The 19,320-nt window shown below is 29.5% G+C and overlaps 1 protein-coding gene and 1 pseudogene across 5 annotated transcripts; one reads left to right on the forward strand and one right to left on the reverse strand.

Moving 5' to 3' along the window:
- Nucleotides 1-123: 123 nt before the first annotated feature.
- LOC111307970 (protein HLB1-like) lies at nt 124-12,621 on the reverse strand (annotated as a pseudogene). The gene is made up of 14 exons (XR_016345063.1): nt 12,482-12,621; nt 5,483-5,892; nt 4,654-4,776; nt 4,468-4,537; nt 4,181-4,294; nt 3,862-3,945; nt 3,333-3,362; nt 3,133-3,195; nt 2,926-2,991; nt 2,619-2,747; nt 2,358-2,393; nt 1,269-1,388; nt 592-780; nt 124-392 (listed from the first exon to the last, which is right to left on the reverse strand). The product of XR_016345063.1 is annotated as a protein HLB1-like (transcript).
- Nucleotides 12,622-13,009: 388 nt separating this feature from the next.
- LOC111307983 (embryogenesis-associated protein EMB8-like) lies at nt 13,010-18,254 on the forward strand. Of its 4 annotated transcripts, none has more exons than XM_022906373.2 (9): nt 13,010-13,399; nt 13,481-13,609; nt 13,769-13,900; nt 14,552-14,694; nt 14,791-14,888; nt 15,006-15,100; nt 15,885-15,938; nt 17,485-17,703; nt 18,037-18,254. In XM_022906373.2, exons 1-8 carry the CDS (start codon nt 13,010-13,012, stop codon nt 17,698-17,700), a joined length of 1,257 nt encoding a protein of 418 aa, XP_022762108.2. In that variant the 3' UTR covers nt 17,701-17,703; nt 18,037-18,254. The 4 variants fall into 4 exon arrangements, with proteins under 4 accessions (XP_022762108.2, XP_089621704.1, XP_022762100.2 ...); XM_089765578.1 differs by having other exon boundaries at nt 18,040-18,254; XM_022906365.2 differs by lacking the exon at nt 18,037-18,254 and adding an exon at nt 17,822-17,951.
- Nucleotides 18,255-19,320: the final 1,066 nt, after the last annotated feature.

Here is a 19,320-nt window from a genome sequence, read left to right on the forward strand (position 1 = left end):
ACTCGATCACACTGGATATCATCAAATGGGGAAGTGAAGAGTGGTTCAACTTCAATCCACCCTCCAACTTTACATTTAGAATTTTCAAAGGATATAAAACGCAGGAAAAGAAATATGATATCATTTAAGATGCCAAATGAATAATTTGACAGAAATTAGCTTAACCTTACAGTATTCCAAAAATTTTGATAATATACATGAATCAAACTAGATTCAACCAAATTTGAAGACAGACGTAAAAAACCTCGACAAAAAATGTCAGATCAATATATAAGAAATAATTAGGCAGTAATGATACCCGCTAGAACATCAGTCTTACCTCGTGCATAAATTGTGTAAACTAACAGGATAGCATCAAGCCACCCATCTAGGGATTCCCATGAGTCTGCAACCTGAAGGGCAGTGCAGACAATACTCGCTAAAGCTGGATTGCCATACATATATATATTGCTAAAATAGCATCCAAACGACAAACATTGGCACATCTAGCAAATAATTGTCAAGTTTGCCAACAGCATGAAAGACGTCATTCCTTTATTAAGATTTGAGACGAAACTTTTAGAATGAAAATATAAAGCATGATATACTTACCAGCAAAACTGGACCCCGAGTTGTATCAATGCAGAGGCCTGCACCTGGTGGTAAAGTCAGATCAGCACATGCTGATACAGAAACAATATCTGGAATATCAACTCTGATGGCCCTTTTGTCAATATTTGCTACATCTGCAGTTCTGCTAAAGAGGCTTCGGGAAACTTGTTTCCGCTCGACTCTGATGACCTGCTCAATTGGAAAATAGAAGAGAAGGATATGGAGAAAAGAAAATGAAAGTCTGAACAGATGTGGCCTTTAACTAGTCCAAGATTAGTGCGACTGCCAAAGCAATGAAACAGTAAAGCAATGCATACAAGGATAAACTGACATCGACCAGCAGCATCAACTGGAGATAAACCCTATTCCCACCTCTCTCTCTCTCTCTCTCTCATACACACGGACACACCCTTAGTACGTTGTGTAACAGTTTATATTAGTTTTCCTTGTGTAGATAACATCCTGGAATTTAAAATGAAAGTGACTTACAACAAGCACATATTTGCTCATACTCTATGATTCATTCCAACTTCTCAAGGAATTTACAATCACATAAGTTCAGACATTTAAATATCAAAATTGGCTTGAAGAAATGAATCCCCATACTCAGGCAAAGATGAAAATGAAACTTGATATTTATTTACCATGGACAATGAAAAAACCAATCAGTTTTTTACCTGTTGAAGCACTTCATGATTCAAAAAGAACTCTCTTCTCTTCCAATCACCATGAGGTGCAATTGTGTTTCCTACTGTTGGTGCAGTTAGATACCCATCTTTAAGATGGGGTAAAGGTAGCTGTCAAAAATTTTTTTGTCAGACTTGTAATAGAAAATAATTTTCCCAGCTAATTCGTTTGAGTATAAACAGAGTAATGACTGTGACAACCATTTGTTTTCTAACCAGTCAGTAGTTCTCTTCACCAGGTGAGCTGCCCGGTTTAAACATGAAACCATAAATGAGAAAAACCATCTTTCCTAACAGACAGACACACTCAAAAAAGAAGAGGGAGAAAGAATAGGAATTGAGTTCCTTGCCATTATATTTTTTAATAAAATTATGTTTATTATGATTTGAACACAAGATCACTACTGCAAGGAGGTATTGCTAGGCCATATTAACTGAAAGTTTTACAGTTATGTGAAATGACTTATGTTGTGAACAAAAAGAAATGAACACCGATGCGAGTAAGGATTGTCCAATCATTGAAAAGGTTTACATCCAAGCCAAAGGAATACTATAAAAAAACATTGGATTAGGCATGCAGTTCATAGGAAGCATTTCTCCTACAATAATTGTAGTACAATTAACTGATCTCAATTCAGAATTGTGAGATCCATCAAAATTTTATGCTGAGCCCAAACTTATAAATGGTGGACTCTTACAAAATTTTATATCATGATTGGAAAATTATAGGATTATAGTAAAAGAATTGTAGGTGATATGCTCCTGAAGTGCCTAAGGGGAAGGGCATTTTAAATCAAAACAACAGTTTCAGGTGCAGCTCAAAGACTCAGTTACATTGCATGATAATTGACAGTTAAAAACAGCACTGATGCAATGACATGAAAGAAATGAGGAATTCATGGATAACACTGAAAAACATTCATCCTATAATATTAAAAAATCCTTGAAAAGTATAATTAACCAGGGAAAGCAGCAAGAGATCATTCTCATGGCTAATAGACTCAACATTACTTACGGAATATTCAATCAATTTAGAAAACAATAAACCTCAAAAATATTGTTGAAAGATAACATACTAACCATTGAACGAACAAGCCTCAAGGCATTGCTGTAAACCTGTACGTTTTAAAACATCAAATAAGAACATATCCACAAAACTAAGATGGGAAGTCAAATTGCATAACTTTGAAACTTTAAATTAAGGAGAAAACGAAGAAGTATATCATTAGTTTTCTTGTAAAATTTATGCCGCAAAATTTCATTAGCCAATAATTATGCCACCTATATAGCCTGAAAGTGATACTACATCTAGTCAGTTCCAAGAACACACTTATTTCTTACAGAGTAATTTGGTTTCAATGCACGAGCAGCTGCAATATAGATAGCAGACTGGCTATAAAGCCCATTTGGGGAAACTTCTTTTGGATTTGTTGAGCCTCCAGTTCTTAAGGTATCCTCAGCTAGTCCATACTGCAATTAAAAATATAGGTATTTTAAGTTTTGAATTTATGCTTCACTTAAACTTGAATAAAATGTTCAGATAATGAAGTCATTATCTAATCTCATTAATATCACAAAGAAATAAATCATAGGTGAGAATAGGATTATTCCATCTAATATAAGAACTGGTAATAACCAACAATCTTACCAAAACAGTTCCGAGGTTGTATATTTCTCGATGGAAATCAAACTGCAACTGTATTGCAGCACGAAACTGCATCAGAAGCAAAGGATATTGTAAGAATAGAAAATACAACTAGAATTATTCTTTTAGGACATATGAGATGTCAAATTACTTTGCTGGTTGTTCCTATAGTCATCCAAGCACTCTGATTTCTCCAAATGACTTTTGTACCTTACTAATTGCAGTCCTCACAATTTTTGGCTTCTCTCATGCTGGAACAATCGCACTGAGCTCCTAAAGAATACATGATAAGACATGAAAGTAAGCAAAGCATTATAGGATTCCATAGAAGAAGACTCAGAATTTAATTTGAAAGAAATGGAGATAAATGAAGCTAATTATAATATCAACATCACGAAAACATAGTTTACCTGAAGAGCAAGTCCCCAATTGTTTAGTGCCTGAAAGAGATTTAAGAATACTTAAAATCACTAACAGGTAGAATAAAAATGAAAGATAGAGTCACTCTAGTTAGCACAATTACAAGACTAACCAATTACTTCAAACATACCTGAGGGCTCTATATCAAACCCATAACAATATGATTAGGCTATATCAAACCCAACTTCAAGGTATTTATTCACTACAACAAGGCAATTATTAGAAAAGGCCAAGGATTACTACCCAGCAGTACCACAAGGACAATGCATTTCTGTAATAAATTTTAGATTGACCATATACCAAAATTCTACAGTCAACCAATTCCCATGGTTCTTTGGCCTTATTCAAATGGATTATATAACAGCATGTGGTTAACATGAAACAGAAAAGGAAATGCTATCTTATCCACACACGGCAAAGGTTTTCCATGACAAGACACCGAAATTTTCCAACAAAAAAAGGCTAGTGTTACTCATACAAACGTCTATGACTGAAATACCAAAATTATATAGTCAGAACCTGCTCCCATAGTTCTTCAGCCTCCTTTGTCTGACCACGCATTTTTGCTCGATCAGATATTGCTATTGCCCAGTTGTAGAAAGCCTGTCAAGCTATATCATGAAATATATATATATATATATTGTACAGACTCCTTTCTTTGTGTGTATATATATGCACTCATACAGCTATACACTCGTTTCTATTGTGTATTCAGTTTCGTATCTGGATTCTACATTCTGCGCAATCATCATGCCTTTTCCAATTAAACAGAACTTTAAAAATCATAAATTCAAAGTAATGCAACAGGATCGTCACATAAATGGACAAGCATGCATACATCATGAAGTGTCGGGCAAAGACGAGTTGCCTCATCATACTTGTTACAAGCCTCCTCTAGCAAGGAATCTTTAGAAGGTGAAGTCGAATCTGGATTAACATTATCTGCACTTTCCTGCAAGCCAAATAAGAACAGTGCGGACATGATAAGAGCAATCCAACATTTTACAATGATTACAATATGCTTAAGTTGACAATGTTTTGCAAGGTGTCCTAGCCAAATATGAATATGAGGACATGATATATAATTCTGAAAGATGTTAATCAAAATGAATCAATATCTCAAACCTGAAGAACCAAAGCCCAGTTGTAAAGAGAATCATAATCTTCTGGGTTTCTCTCTAGAGCAGTAGCATACCTACAAAATTTGACTGCAAATCACTACTACGGAATAGCAGGACTATGAAACAGTAATATGGCAAGCTCAATACAACAGTAAAGTGTGAAAAGTGAATAAAAACAAGATGATAGTACCTCTTGGCAGCATATACAAGAATCCGTTGGTTAGATCTGCCCTCCTCATCAGCACCTGTGACATTATTGATCAACTCCATCGCAGCATCGTTTTGGTAGGAATTTTGTTGCATGCTTTCTTGACTGGAACATATAAATCACAGGGTAGAAAATGGTATTGTTTACAAGCACAAGAAAAACCAGAAATACAAGCAGGAACAAGATGATATCATACTTATTACAACAAGACCAAGAAAGCTTTACGTAAATGGCAGCACATGAAAAAGAAAATAAACTTAACTTACTTCTATAAAGTGCAAGATCCCAAAACTTAGGATTCCTTCATCCAAGTTAGACATAGAGCAAGACTACAATTAACGTCAAACTTGAAATTCGCAACTGATTGAATGATACAAATACAGAAAAACAGATCTGGTTGCATCAAAAGCTCAAAGATAACGAATTTCTAGCAAAATCCAAGTTCAGGACTAACGGAGGACCATGATCTGAGAACAGTTGCTCATCTGTGCAACTAATGAAAATGAACTCCTAATCTAATAGGAAGGGCGCGCCTTAATTGCATCTAGAGGCTTGCCAATAGATATTCAAGAAACAAAATTCTTCAGCTTCTCTATTCAGGAATCAGGATATAAAAAGGAAAAGCGTAATTTTATGATCAGTTAAAACTTGAATAATTTTCCATATGTAAATTAAGGAGACAAATTAACAGAGAATTCCAAAGATCCAGAGATTTCTAAACAAAATCTTCATAAATTCAATTACAAATTAAAGAGCGTAATTTTCTGATCAATTGAAAATCCAAAAGGGAAATAGGAAAAAAAAAAGTTACCTGTGAGGAGAGCCTGCATCATCTTCATCGGTTTTCAGTTCACTTAGCAATTCTCTCATCGTGAAAGTCCGGTTGCCTTCATCTTTTCGCAGCTCCGGACGAGCAATTTTGTCTGTGGATGCTGGTTTGGCTCCCTCATTCGATTGGATCGAGCTCTCTTTGTCCTCCTCCGGCTTCGGATCCGTATCTGTTACAACCAATTCCAGTTTCAATTCCTCCTCCGATTTCGTTTCCAGCTCTGATTCCGGCTGTGGTTCCCATTCGGGTTGAGATTTTAGTTTGGTTTCCGGTTCAGGTTGTGGTTTTGATTGTGGTTGGAATCCATTTTGAAGTTGCGATTCCTGAGTGGTTTCTGACATTGCGTTGAACGAGGGATTTGCGTGCAACGCCCAAACGGAATCGAAAAAGATCTGAAGAGAAGGAAAGACGAAGAGTGAACAGACGAAAGAAAAAAAGTTACTTCAGTCGAAGACGTTACAAGGAGCTGTAAAATCGGGTCGGTAAACTAAGGATGACTAATAATATTTATCGCACGAATTAATTTTATTTATTAATTAAAATATTTTAAATTTAAAAAACTATTAATTAGAATTTATTACTACAAACAAATTTAAAAAATTATATTAAAATATTTGTCAATAATTAAACATCATTTTATAATAAAAATATTTATGTAACCAAGAGATAAGAAAATTATTTTTTATTCAAAATAAATTTCTTTGAAATATAATTAATTCTCATTTTTAAATTCATGTGATTTCAAAAACAATAATTAATATAAAAGACCTACTTAAATTTCAAAAATATATAAAAACTTATTTAAATTACCAAACAGTAAAAAATAATTTAAAATTTCTTAAATTAAAAAATAATTATTGATTAAGTAAAACTTACTATCATTATCTTCATGAAAAATAATATTTTGTAGCTTAATCTTCATATTCACAATTCATGTTATTATTATTTTTACTTAAAAAAAATATGATAATATAAAAGTTAATAAGATAACTATTTACAAATTTACAAATCAGATAATAATAATTATTATTCTCTTTACTTTATTTTTGTTTCTCATTTTTCATTTAATAAACTATTATAATAAATATAACATTGCATATTAAAAACCAGAGAAGTTTTATATGTCCAAAAAATATATAATAAGATTAAGTACTAACCAATTATTTGAAACTTAAAATAGAATCTTCACATAGAAGAAGATTTTCATAAAGTTAAACTCAATATATAATATAAAAAATTTAACAAATGAAATACATATATATTATTTATAAATTATATAAAACTAATTTCTTTATTCAATAATTTTTTCTTGGCATAACAAAAAAAATATATACCTACAAATTTTGTTTAAGTGTTTAAAAACTGTGAGCTTGATAAAAAAATTAAAATAATTAGAAAGTGTGAAGCAAATAGAAAAAAAGTTAAAAATAAACAATAATTTTAAAAACTAAAACTAACTAAAAAAAATTTTGACATACTTTAACTTAATTGTATTATTGATCAACACATTAAAAAATATTAAGAAATTTGCATTAAAAAGAGAATTTGAATAAAAATAATATATTTGTATAATTATTAGATGTGAAAATACATACTTCATATTTAACCCGTAATTAATGTAAGTTCAACAGAAAAAAATACTAAAAGATTTTGACAGTTCAAAAGATGTAATAATTTATTTTAATTTGTTTGAATTTAAAAAGAATATATCAAATATTAAAAGATTACGAGGAAATCTATGAATATATTGAAATTTTTAAATTTAAAAGAGATATATGTATATTATTGAAAAATTTTAGTTTAAAAAAATAGATCTAAATTATATTTAATTTGTATGCTTTACACATAATTAATTCAAATATTTAAAGTAACATGTATAAGAAAAAGTCAAAAAGTGAGTAAAACTGGAATGATTTAATCGAAAAATATTTAATATTTAAAAGTTAGCATATGAATTTTGGCTTTGATATATATTAATGATAAAAGTTAATTGAGATTTTTTGTGATTTAAATTAAGTTAAAGTTTATATAAAATTGAAATATTAGATAAACTTAATTTTTAAAATTTTAAAATTATTTGATAAATAATTAAAATTAAAGAATTATCTTATGTATAGATTATGCATGTAAGTAGTCATGCAAAAATGTTTATTTGATCATATATTTAAAACTATATGATGTGTCATCAAAATAAATTGTACACATAAGATTACACATAAGTAAATCTTATAAGATATTCATATATATTGTAATACAATATTATATCTATAGATAATATCTAATCAGATAATAATATTTAAATTTTAGTGTTTTATACATTTATCCTCCAAAAAAAAATATCTAATCAGATAATTACTTGCTAACTCTAGACTCAAGAAATTCCATCAAAGTGACCACACATGACTTATTAGAGTTTAAAAATTATCTGACACGGATTTTCTTCTTACGGTTATTTAGTTGTGTATTGTGATTCATCTACATAAATAAATGAAACAAATTTATTGAGTTTATTTTCTTATTTGTTTTAAAATCATAATAAAAAAAATATTAGCTTAAGTGGTTCTAATTAAATTTAGGGTAAATTACATAAATATACCTGAGATTTAATGCAATTTGAGTTTGCCCCTTAAGGTGTAAAAAGTGACATAATCCTGAGTTGTGTATATGTGACATTTCATTAATTTTCATTAATGTCATTAACACTTAATCAATAAACCATAACTTTTTCCTTAATTTTTTTTTTTCGTATTGAAACTTTTCAAAGAAAAATTAGGCTAAAAACATGAATTCCTCATAATGTTCAGCAAGTGGGGGATCAAATGTTGAAAAAGTATATTATTATGGTGTGTGTCGTCAATTGATCTTCTCCCCATTCCTCTTTCTGTCTCTGTTTTAAAAACTCAAAAATTCCCTAAAAATTTAATCGAAACCCATAGAAAAAAATCCTTGTTAATGAGTTATTGTGGCTATTATGTGGATTTGTGATTGTTTTTGTGGGTTTATTGTATATGAATAATTTAAGGTAGATTTGGATTCTAAGAGTTTTTTTTTTGTGGATGCTAGGTTTGTTTCTAGGTTTCTCGAATCATTTTTTGTTATCCTTGAGTTTTCTGTGGCTACCAAATAAAAATTGATTGTTTGTTTGATGCTTGATACAATTCTTAATAGTAAAAATTTCATTCCTAAAAAGATATAAAACTTAAAATTTGCATACAAATGGATAAGTAAAAAAATTGAAAATCTCAATCAAGAATAATCAACACAACCAAAGAATACCATACATCCAATAGCAAAATCAAAATTTTGTATCTTGGTTTGAGATTACTTTTTTGGGTTTGTGAAAAACAGTTTTTCAGTGGTTTTGGATTTAGTTGTTTAGAAAGAGAATTCATTTGATTTTAGAAAAAGAATGAATTGTAGATAGAGAAGATGAATTAAAAATGAAGAAGATAAAAAATGAAAAAAATAACAATTTTGGGTAAATATACATAAAACAAATTATAGAATACTTAAGTGTCACATTTTAAACTTCATGGGGTAAATTCAAATCGCGTTAAACCTTAAGGTATATTTATGTAATTTACCCTTAAATTTATTATGAATTGAGAAATAGAACAAAAAAGTTACAGTTGATTTGAAAACAAAAAAATCTTACCTCATGAAGTGAATAGTATGCTTAGTAAAATAGTACTTATCATCATAAAAAACATGTTAGTTGTCATAGCAAGAATAGACTAATAAAAGAAAGATTAAATTAATAGTAAAGAAAATACATTTAGGTTATATGCTTCCTATGGCATTGAAAAATCTATATAACTAAAAACTAACAACAATGAGAGCTTTTTTGAAGTTGTTCTGGTATTTATATATTTTTTCATATTTTTTTATAATATTAATATTAAAAGTCTATGATAAATATTGATTTAAATTTAAAATTTATTTTAATTAAGATATATCTAAATCTATTATTTTAAAATTGATTGATTGTTATTAAAATTATCTTTGTTTATAACTAATATATTTAAAAATTGAAGATAATATAAGCATTATTTATAAAAAATATTAAAGATATTAAATAATATTTTTAAAAGTTTTGATAAATTTAAATAATCATGTTAAGTGCAAATAAATTAGAAAAGATAAATTATTGTAAAATTGATTTTAAATTGAGATGAGGTGATAAACAAGAGAAAAGAATTTCATTAGAATTTACATTAGTTTTTGATTAAATTTTAAAATTTTAGATAATTTGATAATTTTTAAAATATATATTTTTTATAAATAATTTAAAATTAATAAATATCTTAAGTGTCATTATAATGAAAAATTTACCATAATGAAAAATTTTAGAAATTATTTTAAATGTTGAAAAAAGAAACTGTTCACGTAAGTATTAATGTCAGCGAATACTATATGGTAATTTTGTATATTGTAATAAAATATATATATATATATACTATATTATAACCCGTGCGATGTATGGAATAATTTTATTTATTTAATATGAATATGTGTATATATATAAATTATTTTTTTTCAAAATTATATATATACAAATTAATTTCTTTTTAAAATTATATTCAAATCTTTAAAACTCATACCATATATAAAATTTATATATATTGACTTGTCATTAAAAATAAACTTGCTAAAAACAATAAGAAAAAAAATTATGTCTTTCCTTTGGATATTTTTGTTTAAAATTATATTTAGACACTTATAAGATTATATCAAATAAAAATAAATTATGCTTTTCTTTAAAAAATAAAAATATATATTATTAAATGATAAATTAAATAATAAGAGAAATATTAACATACTTTCACTTTAATAATCTTGACTAAATTATTATGCAAAATATGAAAAATGTTAAAAAATAAGTGAAAAAAGAAAAACTAAATTGAAAAAAATATTATTTTTAATAAGAATGAAACTGTAATAACAATAAAATATATTTTGAAAAAAATTGTAGACAAAAAAAATACAAATTGCAACAGTAATAGAATATACTTTGAAAAAAAATTATTGAAAAAAAAATTGATGTATATCACATTACATTTGTAATATTAAATTTGTAAACGAATTCTTTAGTAACAATTATGATTAAATAAATAATTTTAATTAATTTTTTAAAATTTAAAATGGATAATAATAAGTAATAAAGATAATATTAAAATTTTCGCATTTATTTGAAATATAAATTTGATACTTAGAGTTCAAATGGATATAATAATTTTGATGGTCTTATTATTTAAAAATTTAAGATGAAAATTTTTTAAATTTTCAAAATCTTATATAAAATTGTTTGAATTTTTAATGTTTTACGTAAATTTTTTAAAAAGATAATTTTTAAATCAAGATAAAAAAAGATTATTGAAAGATTTAGATAAATTTAATCTTTGTAATTTTAAAATATATTTGAAAGATTTTGATAATTAAATAATTTTTAAATAAAATGATTTGATAAACAACGAAAATTATTTATTAAAATATAAAATCCATATTTCATATTTTTAATTTTAAAAAATATATCTCTAAATTGATTTGATTTTCAATTATAATTTGAATAATTTTGATATTTGAATAAATTTAAAAATATAAAAATTGTAATTAAAAAAATTATCTTATTTTTTTAAAAAACTATCTTATGTTTCATTTAAGAGAGTTGTCCACGTAGATGACCATGTGACGAACTTGTTTATGTATATTGTTAATATATATATATATATATATATACATATTAGATATGATATATGATATATATGATATCTTATTAAAAAGATTAAATAAAAAAACACATCGATTGTCACATTAATATTAAAAGAAATATTTTAAAATTTTTAAAAATATAAAATATAATATTTTTAAAAATTAAAATATATAAAATATTTTTAAAAATTAAAAAGTATGAAAACTTAAAAAATTCAAAAAACTCAAAATTTTAATAAAAATTTTTGAAAAATTCAAAAAATAAAAATAAAAATAAAAATTTCTTAAAATTTTAAAAAAATTCACAAAAGTTGAAAAAAATGAAAATAAAAAAATTTTAAAATTTTTTGAATATTTTCAAAAATGACAAAAATTAAAATTTTTAACAAACATATAAAATTCTTAAAAAATTCATAACCATTTAAAAAAATTCAAAAAAATAAAAAATTTTCAAAAATCTGAAATATTCTTAAAAAATTATAAAAAATTAAAAAAGATTCTGAAAAATAAGAAAACTTAAAAATTTAATAATAATCTAAAAAATTTAAAATTGTATGATTCAAAACAAATTTCGTAATTTTCAAAAATTGTTTACAATTTTTTTTGAAATTTTTAGATATTTTTAAAAAAATTTAAAATTTAAATTTAAATTTTTTTTAGATTTTTGTGAATTTTTTAAATTTTAAGAAAAATTTTAAGAATTTTTATTTAAATTTTAAGATTTTTTGAAAAATTTTAAATTATCATAAGTTTTTAATTTTTCTAAATATTTCAATTTTTAATTTTTAAAAATATTTAAAATACTTAAAATTTTGTTTTAAATTTTGTAAAATTTTAAAAATTTATTTGATATTGATGTGATAATAAATAATGTGACAATGATTGAATTCTTTTAACATATATTAATATTTTATTAAATATTCATAATGTATCAACAAATTAATAAATAACATTAACATCAAATATCAAAATAAACAACAAAATCAAAATCAAAATCAAAACCATAAAATTTTATTTCTTTACATACTATTGTCACAAAAATATCTATAATCCAAGCGCCATTTTTTTATTTAACCCAATTCAGACTCCAAACAAAATCAGAAACCCATACTGAAAATCGACGAACTTCATCAACCCCCTCCTTCCAAGGTTTATATTAAAAAAAAAAGCCTGAATTGAAAAAAAACAAAAAATTGCAGAAAGCACAAAACTTTATAACCATATATGAAAAAAAAGTAACCACTACACATACAGAGAGAAAGAGAGTGTTACCTGGATGAAGACATAGAAGATCAAAAGAACCGAAGCCAAGGTTTTGTTTGCACATCACATGCACAGGTAAAGAGAAGACTGAAAATGGGAGAAAATATCATGTGATTATCATGTATATATACAACGCCTGCTGCTTTTGCCACCGCCATCGCAGATACAAACTCCACTTTCCTCCCCTTTTCTTGTCAAAAATGTTTCAGAAGAGGAAAAAAAAATCAGATCCGGCAGCTTCTTTTCTTCCACAACCATTCTCTCTCCTTTTTTTTTTTATACTCTTCTTCTCTTTTTGTCATTGAGCACCTTCCCCGTTTTAGAGCTCTCTCTCCTCTCCTTTTCATCAAAACGGTGAACGTTGCTTCATCTAAACAAAAAAGAGAAGCCAATCATTGTGAGACGCGTGGCACGGAAGTATAAGAAAATGACGTTGTTTAGACACTGACAAATAAAAGCACACGGTTCTGATTCTGTCTTCCGTGGAGTGTTCTTTACTTTGCCCTTTTGAACATCCTCTCCTTGTCCTCAAAGGCAATGGCCCAACTCTCTTTGGGCTCCACAGTTTCTATCTCTCGTTCTCGCCACATCCGTCCTCCATTCACCGCCGGCCACGTCAACATCACCAGGACAACCACAAAACTAACAATGCCCAATCACCACCCATCCCTGGAGGTCATAGGCGGCGGATGTGATCGCTTCCTCCAAGCTCTCCACACCACCCTCCGCCTGCCCTACAATCCTTTCCCCCTCATCACCTGGAATCGCCACGTCGAGACCATCTTCGCCTCCTTCTTCCGCTCCGTTCCCCAAGTCAGACTACGCCGAGAGTGCCTCCAAGTCAAAGATGGCGGCTCCGTCGCCCTCGACTGGGTCTCCGGCGACGACCACCGTCTTCCTTCCGATTCTCCCATCCTAATTTTACTGGTAACATAAAATCAACCATCTTTTAGAAAATAGTGTTATAAATAAATTGTGTTAATCCAAGAAACTTTGACTTTTTTTTAGCCGGGTTTGACTGGAGGAAGCCAGGATTCATATGTAAGACATATGTTAACTAAAGCAAAATGTAAAGGGTGGCGCGTTGTGGTTTTCAATAGCCGAGGTTGTGGAGGTAGTCCAGTTACCACTCCCCAGGTAATAATAATCCTTTCCTTTATTTTTCACTTTTTGCTGTTTCATTTTTAATTTTTTTAATAAGAAAAGTTTTCGGAGATTGGATTTTTTAAAAATTGTTTTAAAGAAAGAGAATGTTGATTTGATTATTAGAATGACATTGATATATTATATATGCAGTTTTACTCAGCTTCGTTTCTAGGAGACACGCGTGAAGTAGTGAAACATGTTGGCGCTAGATACCCGCAAGCTAATTTGTATGCTGTTGGTTGGTCTCTTGGTGCAAATATTCTTGTTCGATATCTTGGTCGGGTAAGACAGCAGCATAACTGTGCATATTTGTTTCTTTTTTTTTTTTTTCATTTATGATGAAACTTTTTGCTTTAGTTGGTTAGTTTTGATGTCATTAGTAGAAATGTGTTTGTTTATTTGTTATGAGAAACTTCTATTTTCTTCTTTTTACGAAGTTGTTATTGGCATTGTTCACTAATTATCTTTTTTTTTTTCTGATTTCACGTATTTGTATTTTATTGGGGCAGTGCACTCCTCTGAATAATTTTTGTCTGTCAAGTTTATTCATTTCATTGGTTTAAGAAAAGATTTTTACAACTTGAGATAGGGGAAAAGGTCTTGATGATTCTTGATTGAGCACTTCATTATAACTTTGAATGGAATCCATTTGGAAATTCCAACTTTTCAATCAGGGTAAAGCATTGTAGGGATAGATTACAGTCAGTTTACCCTAATGTTTGGTATGCACAGGTTGACACTAAAATATGCCTTGAGTAGTTGTTTTTAATCTGATTTTGCTGCCGGCCTGCTCTAAGTTCACTGCTTTGGAGGAAAAATTTTTTGTACTTTTTATGTTTAATGTTAGATTTTTTTTTTGGTTCCAGTTCTGCTTGCATTTTATCACAGCAATGTGTCCATTTCATCTGTCCTTTGACTGCGTTCCTCTTGCAGGAATCTCACACTTGCCCTCTTTCTGGTGCTGTGTCATTGTGTAATCCTTTCAATTTGGTCATTGCTGATGAGGACTTCCACAAGGGCTTTAACAATGTTTATGATAAAGCTCTTGCTAGAGCCCTCTGTAAAATATTCCAGAAGTAATCCTCTTATAAGATGCTTTTAGTTGAGCACCACTTTTAACAACGTGGTATCCCAGTATTCAGAATTTCATTTGAATCTCTTGTGTTCTACAGGCATGCTCTCCTATTTGAAGATATGGAGGGTGAATTTAATATTCGCTTAGCTGCTAATGCCAAATCTGTCAGGGACTTCGATGAAGGATTAACACGGGGCATGCTCTTAACTATGATATTCATTTTGAAAAGAGAAGGGGGCGAGATTGGGGTTGGGAGGTAGGGTCCATAATGAAACATTATTTGCTTATAAATCTTTCTACGTTGCCTTGCAGTTTCGTTTGGTTTCAAGTCAGCGGATGAGTACTACTTTAATTCAAGCAGTTCTGATTCCATAAAACATGTTCAAAGACCGTTGCTCTGCATCCAGGTGACATATTTGTGCCAATTTTGAAAATACGTTTCCTGAATTTCTTAGTTACTATTATATTGTTCAATATCATCTTTATGATGTTGCTATCTTATATGACATACATTAAACTTTGACTCTCAGCATCAGCAAATTCTTTTACTAAAAGAAAAGAAAATTGACACTCAGCATCAGCAGATTGTTTTACTAAAAGAAAAGAAAATTATCAAATTTTCTTAGTTTTATTTGTTTCTTGTTTAGTCCATTCCACTTTTCTGGTAATAGAGGAAGCAACATTATTGTGAGAAATCTTTTATAACAATCAATTGAAGTCCAGTGAAGGACTAATCTTTCGGGTAAACATTAGGGATTGGGGTGTTATCTTTCATTTTATTCCTAATACCTTTACTGAAATTGATTCTTCTTACAATGTGTAATCTCAAATTTTTTGCATAATCTAGAAGATTGGATGTCTTTAGTCATCTGTTCATATTCTCAAGTCCAGAGCTTGCTGTTTGAAGAAGCTATGAGAGTGAAAGCAGCTCAACTGAATTGTCAGAGCTGAATTTCATAGCTCTAGTACATGTTATTTTGATTCTTCACTTCTCGCAGTAGTCTTTGGTCCTTGTTACATGAATTTTGTGTGTAACACTTGTTTTTAAGCATTGGATTTGCATGGCTAGCTTCAATGTTCCAATATTGTATAGCTCATCTTTTAGTTAGGAGTTTCATTCTTTTGGGGTTTCGAAGGTATGTTTGAAATGGAAATTAAATTCAACTTGTGTTTAAAAATGTGCTATTGCAGGCTGCAAATGATCCAATTGCACCCTCTAGGGCAATTCCTCGAGAAGATATCAAGGTATGTCGATTGCTTTCTAATTTATTGAGCTATTGTTTTTTATTTGATTTTAAATCATTGTAAATCCTCAAAGACAACATGCAAATAGCTTTCTAACTTGATAATAAACCAAAACTGCTTCTGTGTTATTTAAGCATTCTCGTTGACTGGACTACACCTGTAGACACAAGCCTACCTTTATTATAGCATGGGTGATTCTCACCATATATGGCTGACAGAAATACTCCTATATCCATTCGAAGTCTTTTCTTCCAGCTCTCATCTACATTCTTTTATCAAACTTTCATTCTAAGATAATATAAGGCCAGGGATTTTTCCTTTGAACAAAACTCAACATAATTTATCACATCCCTTTTTACCACATCCTATTCATCAGGCATGAATCTAGTTATTCTCTTTCTCTTCAAATATTCGTTGCTATGGGACATTACACAAGTAGATTTTGAAGTATCATGATATTTTTTCTAATTTTGAGAAATAGTTACAAGGTTCTCTCATTTTTCCTGAGACTTTTAGCAGAACATCCCAAATATTTCTTGGCAATGGAATGAACATCCATAACTAAAAGAAGTTCAAGATTCTGCTGCTATTAAATTTGTTTCTAGGAACATACATATGCGCTGTGTGTCATTTTCAATGAATAATTACTAGAGGTTAGTGTGTTTGTTAATAACTAATAATTTGGCAAATGTGAGCTTCCAAAAGACTAGAAGAGATAAAATAAAAAATGAAGAGATTCGAGAAAAATTAAGGGTAGTCCAAATTGAAGAGACGATGAGAAAGGGATGTTTGCGATAGTTTGGACATGTAAAACGTAGGCTTAGCTGCGCACCGGTTAGGAGAATTGAGTCTCTAGATCTATGAGAGATCAAAACATCTAGAGGTAGACCATGAAAGATATAGATGCAAGTAATAAAAAACGATATGATAGTTAAAGAATTAGATGAAAATGTGGTTGTTGATAGAAATGAGTGGCACAAGAGGATTCAAACCACAACCTAATTTGATTTTTTATTTGGTTTTTCATACAGCCGACCTCAGAATATGGGATATAAGTCTTAGTGTGTTGTTGTTGTTGTTGTTGAGCTTCCAAAATCTCTTATGGTTCGTACTGAAATCTGTATGCGGTCAACGTAGCCAGTTAGTGATACAGAAAAATGTTGAAATGTTTTGCCCCTTCCAAGATATTGACATCTGGTAGTTGCTCTATTCTCTTCAAAATTCTAACAGTACATTTTGAGAATATCAAGTTTATAATATATCTGCTGATCAGACAATGTAAATCCGGGAGCTATGTATCATTAAATAAGAGTGAAATTCTTTCAATTCAGAATATTGTTTTGAACAGCTTTCCTCAGCTCTTTGGATCAGTGGGAATATATTTTAAATTTGACCACATGACATCAGATATGCGCAAATTAATTTAAGCTACTGTTGTTGTCATCTATCATTTTGGCTGCATGGAAAGAATGTAATCCTGTGAAAATAATGTTCTTCTTCGTTTTAAATTGCTGTATCTAATAAAAGATTATGCTTGCTCTCTCAGGAAAATCCAAACTGCATGTTGATAGTGACACCTAAAGGTGGGCATTTAGGGTGGGTTGCGGGTGCTGAGGCTCCTCTAGGAGCTTCTTGGACTGACCCTGTGGTAATGGATTTTCTCGAGCATTTGGAAAGAAATGCATCCAAAACTGCTAGATTTTCTTGTGACTCAGAAGCTGTGCAGCATAGTTCAGAAGGCTTGCATCACGTGGAAGCATAGCTGGTAAATTATTTGCAAATTCATCTGTGCTTGATCTGCCATATTATTCGGTATTACTAATTTGATTGTAACATTAAGTTCAATGTAGCATAGCCAATTCTTTATTTTCATGCTACTGTAGCTGCTGCATCACAGCTGAAAATCGAATCCCATTTTTATGATGACCTGATGATGCTTGATGCTTGATACTTGATAGGTGCAATTAATTTTTTGAGGAACTAAATAATGAAGTTTCTCAATTCGCCGGATCATCTTTTTCTGCATTTGCTTAATTTGTTGCTTTTGTCCTGATATTGCTTTTATGTGCAATGTTAACAATGTCACCGTACCATCCAGAAGAGCAGAAAATGATCTAGCAGGTTGCTATGCATCGCATCCTGGAAGAGAAGGTAGATATCAAAGTCCGGTTTCGTGATGTGCTTGATTACCCTATCGACAACCTTTTCCTGTCCAGGTTGAATATCCATAAGAAATGTGGAAATTCCCATTGCAAAAACAGAATCTTATATCCTTTTTATATAAAGGAAAATTGACCCCTCGTGGATGTTTTATCTCTTCACACCAACTGCCATTTTCATCACCAGAGCATGAATATTCATGAATTCCAAGCATAAAAAAAAGTTGATTCCTTATCTTTTTTGAAATGGAGTTGATAAAATTTCTGTTAAAATCATTATTCACTTCCAATTAGGAGATTAGACTATGACGAACTGGATTTAATAAGCTTAACTGACCTGACATTCTGACTCATCTCCATCTGATTTACTATGTATTTTTTTTTTTTTTGGCTATAATAGTCAAATCGAAATTGATTTGCTAACGAATAGTCTTGGGAAGCGACTGTGTCTTGACCGGGGTGATTTTGCAAAAGTTCAAAGTTGATATTGATTACCTATAAGGGGTTCGGGTTCGTTAAATTAATTATTGACAAAAAAAATTTAGGTTTGAATTTTATCGATGATTATTTATTAAAATTATTTTAAATGTATAATAATAATTTATTTTAAATTATTAAATATGATATATTTTATTTTAATTTAAAAAATTAAATAATTTATCGATTAAAATTTTTTTTTTACAAAAAAAACAAATTGATATTGATTATTGAGTATGAAATTGGACGTTTTGGAAGTCAATTTCACACTTGTATTAGTCTAACCAAAAACGTGTCTACCAAGTTAAAAGAAGCATGGAAATTTTGACTCAAGGAATGGATGTTTGTGTATGAAACTTCCAAAGCATCTAAAAATATATGAAGAATTGTCATTAATTATTGTTCGGGGACCAGACCATTTCCAAATACCAAGGTAGGAAGGATATATAACTTTATATTTTTAATCACAAACGTGTTTTATTTTTTTTGAAAAAAAAAAAAATCAAACATGACATTTATACATTATTTATATCATTGAATAACATTGATGCTCTTTCCGGTTGGGTGATTGAGATGCTTGCTGGCTGTTGAAAGCTGGGTGGCTGATCTGGCCAGTTACAGAGAAAAAGATAGGGGTATTATAGGTTTCACGCGGGGTGCATTTCGACCCTAAATCAATAAAGTATACAAGGGAAGGAAGGGAGAGTCAAACAGAGAGAGAGAGAGAGATGGAAAGGTTTGAGGGA

This window comes from Durio zibethinus, chromosome 9, assembly GCF_047325235.1.
Source record: "Durio zibethinus cultivar Kanyao isolate XHJ-2024 chromosome 9, ASM4732523v1, whole genome shotgun sequence".
NCBI classification, from domain to species: Eukaryota; Viridiplantae; Streptophyta; class Magnoliopsida; order Malvales; family Malvaceae; genus Durio; species Durio zibethinus.

What these genes read in the sequence shown, in the direction of transcription:
- LOC111307983 (XM_022906373.2), top strand. Translation starts at nt 13,010, where the DNA reads ATGGCCCAACTCTCTTTGGGCTCCACAGTTTCTATCTCTCGTTCTCGC. An exon ending in GTCCAGTTACCACTCCCCAG is followed by an intron (nt 13,610 to 13,768) that starts GTAATAATAATC and finishes TTATATATGCAG; the next exon opens with TTTTACTCAGCTTCGTTTCT. An exon ending in CTCTGTAAAATATTCCAGAA is followed by an intron (nt 14,695 to 14,790) that starts GTAATCCTCTTA and finishes TGTGTTCTACAG; the next exon opens with GCATGCTCTCCTATTTGAAG.